This window comes from Actinia tenebrosa, unplaced genomic scaffold (assembly GCF_029948245.1).
Source record: "Actinia tenebrosa isolate PJP-AT-01 unplaced genomic scaffold, QUT_ActTen_1.0 PGA_scaffold0__85_contigs__length_37466705, whole genome shotgun sequence".
Classification (NCBI taxonomy): Eukaryota; Metazoa; Cnidaria; class Anthozoa; order Actiniaria; family Actiniidae; genus Actinia; species Actinia tenebrosa.
In genome coordinates, this window is record NW_028292569.1 from 34,816,956 (window position 1) to 34,836,491 (window position 19,536).

Below are 19,536 nucleotides of genomic sequence, written 5' to 3' on the forward strand. Positions count from 1 at the left end.
ACTTTGCAGGTTGGGCTACCTTTGTATTTTCTCTACAACAATAACAGAGTTCCAAGATGGCGGCTCCCTGCTCTCATTATGTTCGTAAGTGCTCCCTCATTGCACCGTGTTGTAATAAAATCTACCCCTGTAGATTTTGCCACGACAGCGCAGAAGACCACGAACTAAATAGAAAACTTGTCAACCAAGTGAAATGCCGCCAATGTGGACTTACACAAGGAATTGAATCAAATTGTTTGGAATGTAAGATAAGATTCGGCTTTTACTTTTGCAAAGAATGTCGACTGTACGATGACAGCGATAAAGGACAATTTCACTGCCAACTGTGTGGAATTTGCCGAGTTGGAGGAAAGGACAATTACTTCCACTGTATGAAGTGCGATATTTGTATTCCTGTAGCTCGGAAAGAGTCTAACCACAAGTGTGTGGAAAGTGCTGCTCGTTCAAACTGCATGATTTGCCTGGATGATTTACACTCTTCTCGTGAACCTTGTCAAGTTTTACGATGTGGACATTTCCTGCATCAAGGTTGCTTACAGGAATGTTTGAAAGCTGCCATTAGGAGGTGTCCGTTGTGTAACCAATCCATGTTTTAAGGATTAAGAATGAAGTCGTAGTGTCGTCGAAATACGACTGGAAAGTAAATGGAAATGAAATAATGGAAAATGGAGCAATGACACATGCTTTAGAGACTAGTATATCGTGAACTTATAAATATATTAATCTTTTTGCTTTCAATTGAAAATAATAATTCTATTCTATTCTATTTTTCTTAACCAGTGAAACAAAAATGACTCGATAATGTGTAATAGTCAATGACACAAAAGAAAACAATGAAAATAAGCTCTACCAACCTCAATGAGCTATTAATCTATAATAAACTATTTCACAGAAGGAAGCAAAAATCTATGCACCGCAAAGATACATTAATTTATCTTTGTATTTTCTTCTACTGCACAATGTATATTATTATTATCAAGTGCATTATATATTCATTGGGTACAGGACATATAGTGATGATGTAAGGATGACATCACAAAATAAATACACATATTTTGCTAATGTCATCTGGCATAGAGCCTATGATGCCACTGCCAATCATACCAAGTATTTGCCTTGACTAAGTAAAACATTTGGGATGGGATGGAATTTGTACTTTAAGAGTTGTAATTTATAAATATGTTTAATAGAAATAAAAACTTATTTTTATATCTAGTGTTTCCAAATGATTAGTTAAATATTATGGTAGTAATGAAGATGGCATGGCATTGATTGCCGCCACCACCACCACCACAACCTGACCACAACCACTACTATTAGCAACAACACCAAGATGATATCATTTGGTGGTCAAAATTGTAGTAAGTTATCATGATTTGATTTGGTAGTGTGATAGTGTTGTTGGTTATTGTGGAGATGACGTTGGTTGGTAGCGAACAAGGTAATGATCAGTGGTGAAGGTGATGATGTTGATGGTAAAGATGATGATGATATTGGAGGTGATGGTGGTGATTAAGTGATGTTAGTAGTGGTGAACAAGGTAATGGTGTTGATCAATTAATGATGTTGGTGAAGGTGATGATGGTGGTAGTTATGAAGGTGATTGTGATGTTGATGGTAAAGGTGATGATGTTGTTAGTGGAAGTGGTGAAGGTGATTATGATGTTAGTGGCAGTGGTGAAGGTGATGATGGTGTTGGTTATGTTAAGGTTGGAGGGTGATGAGGTTGGTGGTGGTATTCAAAGCAAAGGTGATGGTGCTGAAGGTGAAGGTGAGCTGTTATGGTGGTGGTGGTATGAAGGTGGTGATGGTGATGATCTTGGTGGTGGTGGTAATAGGGATGGTGATGGTGAAGAAGATGGTGGTGATGTTGGTGGTAGTATTCAAAGTGAAGATAATGATCTTGGTGGTGGTGGTAATAGGGATGGTGATGGTGAAGAAGATGGTGGTGATGATGTTGGTGGTAGTATTCAAAGTGAAGATAATAATCTTGGTGATGGTGGTAATGGGGATAATGATGTTGTTTGTGGTGGTGTTGAAAGTGGTGTTGGTGTTGGTAGTGATAAAGGGTGATGATGATGATGCTGGTAGTGATGGTGAAAGTGATGATGTTGATTTGGTGGTCGTGATTATGATGGTGTTGGTGTTGGTGATCAACGTGAAGGTGGTGAAGTTGAGGATGGCAAAATAAAGGCAAGGTGATACAAGGATTGGTTTAATGGAAGTGCAGATGAATCGGAATCCTACTTATAACCACATTTTTACTTTATCAACTCTGCTTTCAGAGAGCCAAATGCTTGAAAGATGGAAGTGGTAACATAACGTGAGAACAAATGAAATTTGGTTCAACCAACAACAAGTTAGGTACTCAGGTACAAGTTAGGTACTCATGTACATGTACTCCCACGTAAAAAGGGCGAGAATGATCGTCGGGAAAAAAATACAATTAACCCTCTAAAAGAGAGCGACTGTTTCAACATGGCCTTGGTTTAATTTTAGCCCTAAAAGATAAATCCACTTCGAAGCACAAGATAAATCATGTAAGCCAAACATTTTTGAGACGTGCTAAAAACCAACTTTTTCTTTTTCACATGTAACGGGGGGTGAATTACGATACAAACCCCCAAAAAGATACGAAGTTACGTTATATGAATCCCCATCTCTCCCGGATTCAAGCAGTACTTTCTTTGTCTTTGCATGGTCCATTTCGTGATGACTAAATGGAAGTAATTCACCATACTTTAGCTAGTGAACCACAAAAGGATATTTTGAAATACCAATAGAGGCCATGACGTTGATTCCAGACAGAATATATGAAGTACGCAGGTGTGAAACCACGATTCTCATTTTCAACTACCATCCTATCTTTATAAAGACAATGTCATCAAAGCATATTAATATTACTGTCCATGGTTCCAGACGAAGCAAACCAGTCAACTAAAACGGAATCGAGTCCAACAAAAATGTTAGTAGAAAATGGCCTCTTGGACTTCAAGATTGCCATGGAACGACAGGCAAGCAAGGCAGAGTCCCAAGAAAGTGACTTTGTCGACAGGACAGCAGATGGCTTCTCACTTTACCAAAACCCTTCAGAATATAACCCCAGAAAATGGCGTTTCCCAACAAGAGAAAAGGAAACTGCACCCACTAAATATAGATTGGAATGATGATCAAAGTAATCAGTTGAAAGAGCGTAAACGTCACGAGGGGTACGTCAATCCTAGAGGTTTTGAAGCAACTAGAGTATCCAATTTGAGTTGGAAAAGGTGGCGAAGAAGACAAAATCATGCTGAAGGTGTCGATGATCAAGTTGACGAATTCTCTTGGCAAGAAACACCTAATTTAAAGTTGTTTGCATCTGCAAAGCCACTTTGCAACGTACGCAAAATAATTAGCCAAGAAATGAATAAAACTAGTTACTTAAGCAATACGAGACTAAAAACTAGTTACTTTAGCAATACCAGACCACGAGCACTGAAACACAAAGTGAGAACTTCGAGTATTTCTCAGACAAAAGATGTGAAGTGCGACTCAAGAGAAAGCATTTATAGTGATGCACCGAGGAAAGAATTGAAGACAGTGGCAAAGTTAGACAAGGTGAGGTCATACGTATCAGTCTTCCCTCGAGAACCTCGTAGTTTTCTTGCCACTTATCAGAGGCAAGTTGATCACGGTAAAGTTCCTAAATAGGATGTCCGTTTTCACCAGGAATTGCGTGTGGCGGGAAAACGTCACGTGATGAATATGGTGGCGGATATGTCAATCACGGTTTATAGATACTGTGCAAGTTACAAGTGTCTGAAAATTTCTTAATTCTAGTTCAAGCACGATTTTTTGATTGGAATAAAGAGCTCGGCTTCTGTATAAGACGCCGAGTTCTTCAGAAAATAGAATTCTTTATTGATAGAGAAGGTGTAACTTACACATTTTCATTTAAACATTAGGCGCCAAACACGGGTTCTTCCAGGGGAAATATAAACATAAGTCGTGCTGGTAAATTTTTCTCCAGCCCGTACATTAAAATGGTTAGAAGAAAACTATCGAGCACAGGATGATTTGTTAAAGAGAATCGACAAGAGCAAACAAGGTGGTTTGTCGTATGACGAGTTTGTACAAGAACTGGTCGACATGGGTAAGTGCACCACGTCACTCAGTAACTATAGTAACACGACATAGTTTTCAGGCTGTGGGAATTCCTTTGAGCCTCTCTAATTCTTCCATTACGGAGATTATATTAATTACATGTAACTGTATCCAGAGTCACAAAAAGATTTCAAATTTTTTAAATAGAAACCAAAGGCTCGTTGCTTTGGTATTTTTGATTTGATCGCCAGGAAAGCTATTCGAAAGACTTCTGGCGCTGAATACACTATCGTAGTAACGCCTTTAGGTGTTTAATAATATATTATTTTAGACCTTAATGAAGGACTCAATTGCAAAACATCTCATTGAAACAAAACGTAAACGAACTCCAATAACACAGGTGTTTTTAGAAAGAAGGCGACTCAATAGAAAAATCTACAAATTATTGTCCAATAAAAAATCCTAACTTAAATAACACGTCTGATTAGTCAAAATATAGTACAATAATATACCACGAAGTTCGAGTTTTCTTACTAATGAAGGGATAAAAAAAAGAGGTTCTAAAAAAATCAGCAAGAGAAATAGGTAATGAGGAGTTGCGGACAGACAAGAATAACCGAGGTTTGTGAAAAACGCGAGATTTCTAAAAAAATTATTTATTGATGAAATGTAAAGAAAGAAAAATATTTAAAATAAGGCATTTCTATAGAATAAAAACTGAGCTTGGGAGTGAATGCATATCGCAGTCAGTGTCAAGCAGGCGAGCACATGTTTTTTTCGACATTTCTTGAAGAATTTCATAATTAACTTTTTATAGACTTTATCCAAAATACTTGAGTTTTACATATATTTCTTTTAGTGTTTCTAAGTGTAAAACATTTTCCATATCATTTTTTTCGTAGTAATTCAATTCACGAGTGAAGTATGTTTTTTCCAGGAGCTCCAGGTAGCCAGGACGAGTTGTACAACATGGCATTCGCGTTAGACACCAGCGAAGACCAGTCGATAGACTACCAAGAAGTGAAGAAACTGAAGCAACGGTTCAGGGCCAGTTCATTTGTCAATAATAATGAATTCATGCACTATAGAAATGAGAGTTTACCTGAACTACGGCCATGTTCGAAGTGTAAAATTGGGTTATTTGAACCGATTCGAACAAGAATCCACAGGTAGAAAACAAAGATTAATTATTTCTTAGTTTGCATTGGATTTAGTATAAGTAATTGCAAAATGTACATGAAGTTTTTGCTTTAATACTTACCCTCCCGTCCCTCATAAGTTTTTTTTGAGGACTGAACGGGGGGGGGGGGGGGGGGTTTGAGAGAGTTTTAGACTGTAGCTGCTACTACCAACTTTGAGAACAAATTCCACGGAGAACATCCCCGTAACAATTTTGAAAATATTTACTTTGCTTACCAGAACCGTTTACCCCATTGTTCCGACGTAAAGCGCAATCTTTTAAATACCAATTATTTATCTTTTCAGATAAATAATAAATAATATTTTATATTGAATTTTTCAGATTCATTAGCTTGGTGCTGAAAAACTTCATCATCAAAGGAACACAAAAGAACTCGCTGATTGGTCAATTCACATTTAACGTCGGACCGGATATCTCCATATATGGCATACAGCGGATGGTTAAAGCTGAATTAGGGGGATTGGCTATAGGTGTACGAATACTAAGAGGCAACCGGAAAGTCGAAGTTCTCGATCACATGAAGACCCTAGAGGATTACGGGTACAGAGGAAGTACGGTTAGGGACCGACCGGAAGTTGTCGAACTGTTCTATGATTATGATTTTCCTAAGTTAGATTGCCCACTTCTTCTTGCACACACATCCAAGTAGTTTCAAATAATTGGGCTCTGATGTCTTTCTTCGCGCGTGCTCGAACGAAGGACGAATGGCGCATGTATTTTGACATGCGCAGTACAAATAACAGGGATCTGCAGTCGAGTTGCAGTCGAGAGTTGCTCGATTCGAAAAGTCTTATCGGCTGTGGTTGTCGTGCGAAACTTTCACAGAAAAAAGTTGCGCTAGCATTAGATATATATATATATTTTAGAGTAAACAAAAAAATAAAATAAAATAAAAACCTTTAAATAATTCAGAACCTTGGGAAAGAATTGAACCCTTTGATGAATAGAAACAGGAAAATGTGGCCGGGAAGTGAATGTAAATTCAATTGAAATAATTCCCACATAAGATAAAGTAAAGAATCGTATCATTTTAAGACTAGATTCTGCTATTAATATCTAAATGATTAATGTACCTAGACTAGACCTGATATCTCTACCACTCTAACACTGTGATCTGAGCCACAACTGCCAAGGTACAGAGGAACATCTTGGTCTACGTCCTTCCTTGGTCGCCATCTTATTCTCTTGACTGTTAATACTGGACATAAACTGTTAATAATAAAAAACATTAGCAGTTGTTCTATAAAAATATCTATTGGAAAGACCTCTTTAGATTGGGCGTAATGTTTTTCCATTTCAGACCACGTGTCATTCTCTTGAGAATAAGATTCTTTGTTTAAGCTCTATCCATATTCATGTGTCTTCTCATGCCCAACTGTTAAACAAAGAAATGATACTCTACACTGGTCCGAAATGGGAAAACATTTCGCCCAAGGTAAAGAGGTCTATTTTGCAAATGTTCCCGCGGTTTATATCACTACTAACCCAAACAACACTAACACTACATTCACCCAAACACTCAAACGACAAAGAACCTCAACAATAACGAAATTGTGTTTTTAAAAGCACATCAATGGCATATATGGGAAAGTAACGTATTCATTACCTTTGGTCTAAATGAGTTATAGTCGTCCACCGCTCACTTGAAGACCACGTATGAAGAGATATCCGACCAGACTCTGTACCAACAGCTATTAAATACCTGGCAAGATAATCACATAGATAATCTCTAAATTTGAAATATTATCTGAATGATCGGTGATAATCTATTTGCCTCTGAGAAGTTCATGAGGAGGCTGGTAACGACCTCGCGTTGCTAAGGATTGTGGGCCGGAATAAAGGAATCGAGGTAGGTACATGTAGCAGTATTGCGTTTGCATTTCATCTTTGGGGTCTGGGGTTCAATTCCCATACAAGATTTGATGTCCGACCCAGCATCAAGTAGCATTTGTGAGGTTACTCCTATGATTCGAGGGTTTTTCTACGTGTTCTCCTGAGTTAGCCATGCGTGGACTTTAATCAGCCCAGGAGTTATTTCAGGGTTCCTTCTGTGAGTTAGCCGTACGCTAATTTTGATCAGCCCAGAGTACTGATAGAATTTAAAGGAATATTAAGACAAACTAAAAACCTTAACCATCTCGCTTCCTTAAATTCAGCCAAAAAATCGTAAGCAAAACAAGTTCATAACCGTTTCTTTTTTCATTTGAACTTTCGAAAAAATATAACCAGTGTGCAAGTATGGCGATGAAGCTGTCGAGATGAGAAAGAAACATTGTCTTGCTTCATTAGTATTGATATTAAAAAGATACAAGTACAAGTACCTTGAATTTTTCACAGTTATTGGTGCCATGTCAACAGCTGTAGCTGGTTCTCCGACATCAAGAGGACTCGAGGCAGGGGACCAGTTTTCTTTATCATTTATCGTATCGCCATGGCAACCCCACATGAAGACCTGCAAATAAACAATTCTTGAAATAAGAAAAAAGAAAAAGGGAAGGAAGGAAGGTAGAAGAAGAAGGGATGGAGAAGAAGGGAGGGTGAGAGAAAGGAGAAAATGGAAAAAAGAAAACAAAATATTTCTAATGGATGGATAAAAAATGGGAACAATGAAAAAGTGCATTTACAGTACATGTATTTTATGCTTCCAAAGGACAGAAATACAAAAATTGCAGTCGAAAAAACAAAGTGGTACCTTTTTGTCTCTTGATGCTGTTGTAAAATATTTATCATCATGTGACCATGAACATGACCAGATAATCCGACTATGTTGGTCATTCTTTTTTAACGAGGAACTGTGTGAAGCGAGGGAAAACAGAGGACCTGAGAAAGGAATAGGAAAATCAGATCACAAAACGAGAAGTACAAAGAATGAGGGAAGGAGAGAGGAAAGAAGGTAGGAAGAAAGGAAGGAAGGAAGAAGGGAGGAAGGAGGGAGAGTTAGGGAAGAAGGAAAATATCGAGGAATGAAGGTGCGAAAGAGGAATGGAGGTCCGGTAGAGGGAGGGAGGGAGAGAGAGGTAGGAAAGGAGGGAAAAAGGGAAGGAGGAAGAGAAGGTTAGCAATAACCACTTACCATTTTCTTGATCCACTTTTCTTTTAAACATGGCCCAGCTCCTGTCACGTGATACAGTGACAAGGCGCGTACCAGAATGACTGAAGGCCATCTGTGTTACAGTCAATGAGTGACCAGACAGTGAACAAACCTGACGCCATGTTTTAGTATCCCATAATATTGTACATGCATGCTCAGGCTTGGAGGCCTATAACAAAAGTTCAAAATTTGTGACTTTGGATCTTGATGACACTGAGCCATGTTTATTCCAATGAGAATAAAAATCTTTGGTTAACCCTAGTAACCTCAGCCTGAAGTACTTGAGTTATTGATGATACAGAAGAAAATTTATTGTTCCAGTCAAGGATAAAAATGTAACAAGGAAGCAACAGTTGCGTAGTTGCTTGTTGGTTCTCTCCTGTGCTTTCAGGGTTTTTCTGCAGGTTCCCATTTATTTTTCATTTATTTATCTAACCCATGATAAGAAGTACTGGAAGTTTGGCTTTTACTAACCTTACATGCTGAAGCTAAGAAAGAGCCATCAGGGTTAGAAGCAACACAGAATATCTCAAACCCATGACCGTACCTGTAGTAAAATAACATATTTTAAATGGTTTTCATATGATAAAAGTAGGCAGAGAACAAACAGTATGACAAAGAAATGGCTTCCCTCCCAAAGGAAATACCACAAAAATTACGAGATGCAGGGGCCATGGAGCACCCTAAAAAGTGGGGGGGGCCTAGGATTGGAAAATGTATGAGACTAGTAGGGGAAAAGAGAAAACGTGGGGAGCTGTAGTGCCCTCTGCCCCATCCCCTCCTTGGCCCCTTAGATAACAAAATCCACTCACAATTTATGTGACTCTGGCCACAGAGTATTTTGAAGCAAAACGTCTTCTGTTGGAGGAACTGTCAATCAGGTAAAGTAATGCATTAGTCTTCTTCTTGCATGTTATTAGTTTGATGAAAGTTTTTTCTTCAAGATTTCAACAGCATCAATTGATTTTTGGCCCTTGATATTCAACCCCAACTTTGTCATTTTCTACATAAGGGGAGGGAGCAGGCAAAGCAGGGGAAAACAGTGCTGATTCTTACCATTTGAGACAAATATAAGTACCTTAAAATAACAAACCTAACCCTTTAAATTTTTTCCATTGTGTGGAGGGGAGAGGATGGGAAAGGAATGTGGTACTGAGTCTTACCATTAGAAATGACAGGAGAGAATGGTAGTGGTTCTTCGTTAGTGAATGCTGAGGCTCTCAGTGGCTGACCAGGGTCTTCAACTTCATTCTTTAAAGAATCCAAGTCACCTGTAAAGAACCATATTGATTAGAATTGGTCTATTATTTCAAATCTTATTCCCTACTCACAGGCTCTATTCAATTATTTGCTTAACTTACAATTCCGAAGATCTCAAGTTTCCATAGTGTTTCTTAATTAAGACAAATTTGTTTTCTCACAACGTTTAGGCAGCCTAACCCTTCTCACTCGTTTCACAAATGGGTTGAGTCCCACAGGATTGAGAAATGTGACCTTACCTTCAAAGACAGCTTTATTTGACAGTCCAAGTGCAGGAACACTGGCCCCAATAGGAAGATCGTCTGGTAACTGAGAAAAGAAAAGTCAGTTGAAGTCAGTACTTTGTACTTATGGCCAGAAGTCCAACCTTTAGATCCATTGTGTTTTACATACCTGATGGTCAGTACGCTTTATTGCACAAAGTGACTCAAGACTCTTAAGAAACTGACGAGGTGCCTTGAAAATTCTAACAACCTGAGAAAACGAAGATACAAAATGAAATAAAATTTTTTTCCACTTTTCCAGCCAAGAAGTTTGGATGTGCAGGCAAACTTATTTGTTTCAAAAAAATTTTTATTGTAGCTGTATATTGAGTTTTGTTAGTACCTTTTCATCAGCTCCAGATGCAAGGGTATGTCTGTTGATGAGTGTAAGGCACTGCATATCATATCCATGTACCTGTGGACGAGCTATCTCATGCCATGTAGTCTGTAATCAAAGAATAAATAATGATCAATACAACTACCTAACTCTGAGGAATAATATACTTAACACAGTTGGTAGAAAGGGTTGGCCGGAAAACTTTGTCCTGAGAGAAAACCTTCAAGACCGTATGCAAATACAATTACTTTTAAACAAAATACATCACTTAAAAGGGGGTCCATGGGCCATGGAAGGAATGGGTGCCCCACTTTTTCTCCTACTACTCTCAATCTTAGCCCCCCCTAACCTTTTCCATAATAGTCTCAATCTTAGCCCCCCCCCCTTTTTTAGGTTGGTCTGCCCAGCCCTAAATCCGCCCCTGTAACATACCTCAAAAATCATTTTATGTAAACATCTGTGTAAGTGAGGTTATAACAAATATACATGTACCTCTTTGCCCTCTCTGTGCCAGGGAGCATGGAGTCTTGTAGTTTGATCACTGCTGACACTCATTAAGAACTGCCCATCTTCAGGATCCCATATTATATCCTAGTACATAATATGAATATTGTTACTCTGGTTTATAAAAGTGTTTTTATGAAGGCCATCACACACTAACGACCATGATGTTACATGTGGGGACATGCAGAGGAGTTGTGTTTTGCATAAACTCAGGGACATACAGTAGGAACATGTGGGGACATGTGGACACATGTAGAGCATTGTGTCCTTGCAACAAATCAGTTTGTGAATAAACTACTTTCATTTAAACAGTCACTGCATACAACTTTATGTAAAGTAATGTTGGCAGCAGGGGTGGGAGTGATAGAGTGTGTAGGATACAGTATGTGTGATTTGCAATAATATTCTACCTGGACAGGACCAAAGTGCCCACTGACGGTTACTTGTGGCATCCACTTTCCCTCTTCCTGGAATAATAAATATAAGGTTGCAGTGAGCTAATACCTTATTCTGAAAAAAAGTATGTAGTATGAGCCTTGCGTTGCAATTAACGACGCACCTGACTGGTTGCAACATTACTCCATAAATGGAAAGCACCCTGGTAGCTATGCCCTAATATGGAATTACCATCAGGACTAAAGACACCACCATAGAAACCAAGAGTGGTGCCCCCAACACCTCCGACACGTACCTGGATAAAAAATGAAAATAATCAGTACAGTCAACTCTTGCTACGGCGGACCCCCTTAGGATCATTACTTTGTATTCATAATAGCAAACATCTGCAATAGCAATAGTTAATTAATTTCTTTGTCAGTATTTTTGGTCTGGGTTACAATACCAAGGAGTCTGTAATATTGAGGTGTCCACAAGGCAAAAGTGGAGGGAGGAAAACTGGCCAGAGAAAAACCTTCAAATCGAGGGAGTGACCCAACGAATTCTACTGACATGTGATGCTGGGTCCATGAATTGAGCCCCCAAGACCCCATGGGTGAGAGACAAGATCAATAATAATAATAATAATAATGTCTTTATTAAAGAAATGATAAAATACATATCATTAACATGATTATAATCATAAAACTAAAAACTGATTAAAAGATTACTAATTACTAAAGATTATTCTATTTACAAATGAGTTTTTAAAACGTTGAGAATTAACTCTAGGTCTAATAAAATATGATTTCCTTAAATTATATTTGGACGTTTGTATTTTAGGTGCTATGCTATGCAAAGGATGGTCACTACTAACCGATTTCTTATATAACCTTGTGTCAAATTTATTTAAAAGATCCTGGATATTATAATGGTATGTTGTATAATTTCGTTTGTAACAGCGATCTAAAAAGTTTTGTACGGTGGTAAGCTCCGGAGGTGATGCTCCATAAACACTAAGACCATAAATTAGTTTTGATATAACAATTGTTGAAAATAAATGGTCAACTTCTTTTTGTATATATCCTTCCTTCCTAAGGGATCTTATAACAAATAAAGATTTGTTTATAGCTATAATGGTATCTTTTACATGAAGGTCAAATCTACTATCACTCTGGAAAGTAATACCTAAGATTTTAAGACTGCTACACTGAGGAATATTAGAAATAGGCTGAAAACTAAATTGGTCCATTCCTTTCTTAGTAAAAATTATTTCTTTGCACTTAGTAGGATTGCATGACATACTATTATTTGAGGACCATAACATGAAAGAATTAACATAACTGACTGAATTATCAGTTAGATTTCCATTAACACAGAAAACAGGAGATACAATAGTACTATCGTCTGCATATTTGATTAACACTTCCTCATCAGGACTGGAGGAATCAAATATCTCTAAATCATTAATAAAAATACTGAATAGATATGGTCCACTAACTGTTCCTTGTAATGTCCCTCTATTTATGTTTTTCCAAACTGTTAAATGATTGTTACATATAGTTCGCTGTTTCCGATTATATAAGAAATTTATAAACCAGTTGATTAAGTATGGGTTCAGCGGCATTTGTTTGAGTTTTTCAGAAAGTTTATGATGATTAACGTAATCAAAGGCTTTGGAAAAGTCCATACTAAAGACTCTCACAGCTTTACATGTTGTATCATCTAAGGCAGCTAAGACACGATGTTGTAATTTAATCAAAGCGTTAATACAATTTCCTCCTCTCCTGTAAGCAAATTGGTTATTATTCAGATATTCTTCAAATGTATCTCTGCAAAATTTTCTGTAAACCGCTTTTTCAAACTGTCTTGCAATGACAGGGGTAATGTTGATACCTCTGTAGTCTGCATTACTGGTAGGGATGTCTACTTTAGGTAGCGGATTGATGTTCGCTTTTTTCCATATGTCCGGCCAAATAGATGTTTTTAATGATAGATTCCAGCATCTTGTTACCACAGGTGCAAATATATCTGCGAAATCTTTCCAGACCCAGAACGGAATTTGATCTGGCCCGGTTGCAGTTCGTTGTATGTTAGTTAAAGTTTTAAATACTTCCATAACAGATAAAGTTGGTGGTACTACTGCATGATTGCTAGTGTCATGTGATAAATTAGTTGGACCAACATAATCATCATCTGTGCAGAGATTACAGAAATACCATTATATCACCCTATATTTCCTAAAGATGAATGTACAAACCATTTCAAGCCAGACTCCAGACTCCTCATCAGGTCTCCAGATGATCAGTGTTTTATCAAAGGATGCTGACAATAAGCACAGAGGCTGGGTGGATGAACTACCATCTGAAATATATATACAATCTGTATATGACATTTACTTTTATTTGAAAGAAGATTTGCATTTACAGTAAATCTTGATTTTTACAAGATCTCAGCATAGATTTATTAGGCAATTGAAACTATCCATTACTCCTTCATTGGATAGTTTGTCTCATCCAATTAAACTTGAAGAAAAACCTGAGAAGTAATATTTCAACCAATCAAAAAATTCTCCTACCATTTTTAACTGATGGCTGCCAATGAACACTGTAAACTACGTCTTCATGACCTGAGAGGACTGACTCCAACACAACTGAAAATTCAAATTCCTTACCTAATAATAAAGAAGATCCAGATTACTAAAATTCTGAAGGTATTGTCATCCATTATAATCCAAAGGTGTAGACAAATAAAAATTAAAAAGATAGGTTGACAGACAGACAGACAGAATGAATGAATTGCCTTTATTTTGCCACAGTAGAGTGAAGTCATTAAACCTGTGAAATAGATGTTAGACTAACACACTTTAGAAGACCTTAATTCCATTGTTTTCTTTTGTGTCTTTTTGAATATTACACGTTGACTAGTATTTTTAATTTCATGGGTTAAATGCCTTTGCTCTAATAACATCAACGTTAATAACATTGCTTTTTTTGAAAGCTGTGAAATAAAAAGACAGACAGACAGACAGCAGACAGATAGACAGACAGAAACAGTATTATATTATTACCATCAAATAAAACTGTAAATAAATTAGAGGTCAACTTCAATTCTCCAAGATCTTGAACAAGGTCTGGTGCAGCTACTGGAGTCTTGGTTTCCTGTGCTCGTTTTGTTTGCATTTTCTTGGAAGAAGTAATTCTCCATATTCTAATAAAATAATCTTTTGAACTGCTTGCAAGAAGAAGATCTCCAGAATCTAAAAATCAGCAGCTTTATGAGTTAATTACAGAAAGCAATGCATTTTTAAAATGTGTTTCAAAGAGTAGTGATTAAAAATCATAGGTTCCTTTTCTTTGACGTTGCACATCGGTTCACTGGTCAAACACAAAGGGCTCAAACGAGGGGCTGAACCTTGCAACCTCGACTGAATGCTTTGTGTTTGACCAGTGAACCGATGTATGGCAAGTGGCAAATGGAAAGAAAAAAGGAGATTGTAATGTGTACAGTGAGCATTTTATTTTTAAAGAGAAAATAACTTTTTTTTACGCAATCATTACAATTTCCAGAATTTTTTTCACTCTCATCCCAGAATTTCTATTTCTAGTTCTGCATCACTAAGGAGAAAGTCTACCAAAGACTATTTTCAAGTCTGATTCATATTAATATTTATAAAATATTTTAGATATAACAAGCAAGCTGATTGGCTGGGTACTGTGTTTATATTAGAGGACAGAAACAGGCTCCCTGCTACACCTCATGCTCCCAAGCTTGCTTCTCTTGTGCTCTGCAGCTCCCAAAGAATTTATATCACAGTACAGGGACATGCAGGAGATTTTAGATATTTCTTGATGAACAGTCTCTTACCTTCAAGTGCAAATTCTAATCCTCTAATCCAGTCTTCATGGCCAACTAATGTTTGTACTCTAACAAACTAAGTAGTGAAGAAAGTGATTATTAGGAATAAGGTCTTTGGAATCGTTAAAACAATATTGTCATTTTACAGGTTCCGATTTAGATGGGAGGGGTGGGGTTATCCTGTACTGACCACCTCTTGAAGTAAAATCCTGGTTAAAGTTTAAAACTTACTTCTCCATCCTTTTGTACAAATATGTATATCTTGCTATCTTCATTACCACAGGCTAAGATTGGAACTGTTGAAAATTGTATTGTTCAAATATGAATAACTTCAAACAACTTCATTGCCATACTTTAGGTAATCCTTTAATTTATATTGAAAGAACCTCTTGGCTGATCTTAATCAGGATTGGGCTAATTCACAGATCAACTTGGAATTTACCCTGTTGGGTATAATGGAGAAAAGGAAACCAATGGACCAGCCTGACAAACTTTACTTACATGAAATGCCAAGTCCTGGAATCGAACCCAAAGACCCAAGAGGTAAGATGTGAGTGCATATCCACTGGGACACCCTTAATAGTTTATAATTTAGTATTGTTATCACATATTATATTGACTCAATTTAACGCCTGGTCCCGAGAAGATGCTGGAATTGAATAAAAGTGAGTGACAAGGGTCTCCAGTTTTGAATAAACGTCTGTATAACAAGGTATAACAAGGTATAACAATTATGTACTTACCGTTTGTTTCTGGGCATAAAGACAAGTCAATTGTTACTGCAAACCCATATCCAAATGACAGAGTCTGAATACACTGAAATTCTCCTAAGAAAAAATATTACAAACCAAAAGATTGAAATGAAATCTCTTTAAACATAAGAGAAAATTTCTCTCTTATCCCATGCCTGATTCTCTCATTGAATTTGAACAATAATTCAATGTTACCAAAATAAGAGTGAATGGCTGTGAGATATGTAAGAAAAGAAGAAAAACGTCAATGACAAACTACATATAGGTGACGAGTCGCAGAGATGCAAGTGAGATCAGGTTGTAGGGACAATTTCCTTTATTTGACAGAATGATTTTTATAGTAAATTCTTGTCATCATACCAGAAGTTTGGTTCCTGCAATGGGTGGCAAGAAAGTAAATTTATACATCAGGTTGTGGGGATAAAATATTTACCTTGATCATCAGTTCTATTCCATATTTTCACAGTACTGTCAGCAGATGCTGATGCAATAATAGTTTGCTGGCTTCGATCAGGATGGTTTATTGTTACAGAAGCCACTGAATTAACTGCACTGTCATGGCCTTCCAATACTCCAAATATACACCACTGGAAATGATTATAAGTATGCATACAATGTAACAGTTTTAACATTTTTTTAATTGTTAATATAGCTGAAAAGCAATAGCACCCTTTACAGTTCCCTGACCATCTTGATAGGTAACTATGCTGGTGCATCAAAGTAAAAGTAGCGTGAATGACTTTCTCCAAGGTGTTAAAAAAGGTCACTAATATTGCAAGGTGACTGCTTGGCATCCTCCATTCAATGCACAGGCACTGTTACCTTTCAAGACAAGTACAGTGAATATTTGAATAAAATATTCCAATAAAATTTAACTCATCTCTATAAAGCAAATTTACCACTTGCATATTACAGCTGTAATTTTGGATCCTTTTATAATAAAATAAATATACAATATAAAAGGATAATATTATTACAGCTGTCACATGAAAGTGGTAAGCTTGCTTTATAGAGATAAGGAATTTATGTGCACCAACTACTCTTATTAAAACATTGTCACAATGTACAACTTTAAAGGTTGAGAAAGGTTTCAAATGTTGCATACTAAGCCTGAAATGCACTATGGGTGATGTGAATCCTAACAGCCAAAGGACACAATGGAATTGAAATTTGGAATTTCCAAAATTTTCTGAAACAATTTTTAATATGTAGCTGTACATTGTAACAAAAATGTTATCATATGCACAAACCTTATTTTCCTTGCACCTCCAGACAATAACTGTCTTGTCAGTAGACCCAGAGACTACTTCTTTTTCCAGTTCTAGAAATTACAAATTAAAACTCATTTCTATGATTATGTGACCAAGATAACTATGTTGAGTTGTCTGAGATTTTGGTTTCTGTCATTCGAATTTCCAATGCTCGGGGTTAGTAATTATCTATTGATTGATGGAAGCCAAAAATCCAGACATCTTGGGCTAAGATTGTCATTTAATAGCAGATATTATGGATGCATGCAAATGAGATGCAAATGCGATGCAAGTGAGGCAACAAGCTATCAACCCAAAAGCCTCACTTGTATGATTCTTTAACAAAAGAATAACTCACTACAGGCTCATCTGTAATAACAGCTATTATGAAAATGGGTGAAACCAAAAGTGTAAATCTCTTTACCCGCAACCATCTACATGTATCATGGATGGCAGGGCAGTGTTTTGATGGGGTGATGGGTGTACTAAGGAATGTGGGGAGGCGGTTAAAATGTTCTAAGATACAAAATACTGAGGGGGTGGGGTCAGTTTTTTTTGTCCCTCCCCCTAAAGTCTTTTATTCAATTATATAACGAATATTTTTCTAGTATCACATTCTTTTTGTTAATTCTGTCTCACCTAATCCGTTAGGTATCCATTTTACACAGTTCACCCTGTCTTTGTGTCCACTTAAAACCTTCTCTACTTTACCAGCTGAATTTGTACACTACAATAACGAAAACAGCAAAAACATTAACTACTTTTAAGGCAAAAACTGTCGTGTTTTAACATTATCATAATATAGATAACCTAAAACAAAGTGAGTTTGCAGAAAGATATTCTTGATATCTTCACTACTTTATTACTCTGGTTCCAGAGGCGCTTGGTAGCGGGGAGAAGGACGAAAACGAAGCGAGACAAGGAAAAAAAGAAAGCGCTTTCTTTTTCCCTTCTCTCTCTCCCTTTTCGCTCTTCTTCCCGTTACTACGCGCCTCGGGAACTAGGGGACTACTATTTTTGTCCACGTGCCGATTAAAAAGACCTAAATACAAAAGCTGTCTTACTTGTGGACGGTACAGCACTACGCAATTACATCCACCATATGCAACTAAACCATTTCTAGCCCAGGATAATGATGAGGGTGTTCTACTGCAAGCTATAGAGGAATATTCTAAGCCGCAACGACAGCAAGTTTTTCCTTCACCTTCGTCCGCCATGTTGAAATTCTACTTTATGGATGGTAACCGCTGACCAAACGGATAGTGGGCTTTTTCTCTGTGTTGCGCGTTTTTTTGCCATCACTCTGGATTCTCCTCTGCTTTGACGTGTTTTCCCCCTCGGCACATAATACGAAAGACTCTCTTTGTGGCATAATTGATTCAATGGGTTCGTCTCTCACCAATGCGACCCATGTCGTATGCGAGTAGAGTTGTTTGTTGGTTCTATCCTGTGCTACGAGGGTCTTTCTCTGGGCTCTCCAGTTTTCCTCCCTCCAAATAAATCATTTCTCAGGAAAGTTGGTAGTGGATGAGCTTCCATTCTGTAAAAAAGGCCACTGTTAAATCTATTTTATTTCAGTATTTTATTTAGTAGGAGAATTGATTTAACTTAATACACCGTATGGTTTGTGATGTTTAGAAACTGACGTTAGTCCTTCGTCAGAGTAAATGTGAATGTAACGAAGGACTAACGTCCGAAACGTCAGTTTCTAAACATCACAAACCATACGGTGTGTTAAGTTAAATCAATTCTCCTACTGTTCGATTCCAAACACCGACGCGGTTAACTAGTTTATCTATTTTAGTCTCTACAGTATTTTATTCAAAAGATATAACTAGCTAAAAACTAGTGTGAGCTGCGTCGGTGTTTCTAATGAAACAGTAAAAATGAAAAGGTAAATTATACACCGTGAAAAGATGAAAAAACTTACTGACGTTTCGGACGCTAGTCCTTCGTCGGAGTAAAAGAGAAAGAAGTGGTAGAAAGGAGTGTATATATGATAGAATAAGACAAAAGAAACCAATGAGAGCAAGGTAGGCAAGGAAACAAAAACAAACAATCAAAAGACAAAAGAAGAGGTTAGTTGAAAATAAAGCGTTCATTAATCCCGTTGGGACTAAGAGTGCCCAATTCTTGGTTTTCACTCACGTGACTAACTGCTTGACGACGGTTGCTATCCGCCATGTTGGTGTCGCATATATATAAACAAAGCGTATCGAACCACGTCATTTCACGGGTGTATAGCAACTTTTGTCATGGTTCACTGTATTATTGTAGGCTGTTCAAGTAATAGCAGAAAAGATACGGCTATAGGATTCTTCAGGATACCTTCTGTTGTTGATAAACAAGGAGAAGAAGCTGAAGAACTGAGCAGAGAGAGACGAGAAAGATGGATTATGGCGATAAGTCGCGACGACATACAATGGAAGAATGTTCTGAAAAACGAGAGAGTTTGTGGAAGGCATTTCGAGTCAGGAAGGCCGGCAGCAGCGTGGGATAGATTCAACAACGACTGGGTGCCTACCTTGAATCTTGGTAAAACTAAATATCGCCAAGTAAATA

The 19,536-nt window shown here is 37.3% G+C and overlaps 3 protein-coding genes and 1 pseudogene across 3 annotated transcripts in view; 3 read left to right on the top strand and 1 right to left on the bottom strand.

The window, feature by feature from the left end:
- The first annotated feature begins 27 nt into the window (after positions 1-27).
- Positions 28-1,211, top strand: LOC116297911 (RING finger and CHY zinc finger domain-containing protein 1 pseudogene; annotated as a pseudogene).
- A 3,409-nt stretch (positions 1,212-4,620) lies between these two features.
- Positions 4,621-5,933, top strand: LOC148914156 (uncharacterized). Its single transcript, XM_089025328.1, has 3 exons — positions 4,621-4,704; positions 5,021-5,252; positions 5,606-5,933. The coding sequence occupies exons 2-3, from the start codon at positions 5,053-5,055 to the stop codon at positions 5,931-5,933; spliced, it is 528 nt and encodes a 175-aa protein (XP_088881454.1). The 5' UTR covers positions 4,621-4,704; positions 5,021-5,052.
- A 424-nt stretch (positions 5,934-6,357) lies between these two features.
- Positions 6,358-19,041, bottom strand: LOC116297908 (elongator complex protein 2). The gene is made up of 25 exons (XM_031706229.2): positions 18,905-19,041; positions 18,039-18,514; positions 17,614-17,701; positions 16,975-17,045; positions 16,158-16,311; positions 15,716-15,799; positions 15,204-15,268; positions 14,982-15,048; positions 14,185-14,373; positions 13,693-13,788; positions 13,375-13,478; positions 11,299-11,430; positions 11,150-11,206; positions 10,728-10,826; positions 10,242-10,343; positions 10,029-10,109; positions 9,875-9,944; positions 9,539-9,646; positions 9,188-9,245; positions 8,850-8,922; positions 8,358-8,544; positions 7,977-8,104; positions 7,606-7,736; positions 6,891-6,986; positions 6,358-6,493 (listed from the first exon to the last, which is right to left on the bottom strand). The coding sequence occupies exons 2-25, from the start codon at positions 18,189-18,191 to the stop codon at positions 6,358-6,360; spliced, it is 2,529 nt and encodes an 842-aa protein (XP_031562089.1). The 5' UTR covers positions 18,192-18,514; positions 18,905-19,041.
- A 69-nt stretch (positions 19,042-19,110) lies between these two features.
- The window catches only part of LOC148914157 (uncharacterized), a 2,355-nt gene continuing 1,929 nt past the window's right edge, over positions 19,111-19,536 (top strand). Inside the window, exon 1 of the mRNA XM_089025334.1 lies at positions 19,111-19,536. This exon is cut by the window's right edge and continues 1,929 nt beyond it. Within this exon, the coding sequence (XP_088881460.1) occupies positions 19,230-19,536 (307 nt within the window). The 5' untranslated portion in view covers positions 19,111-19,229.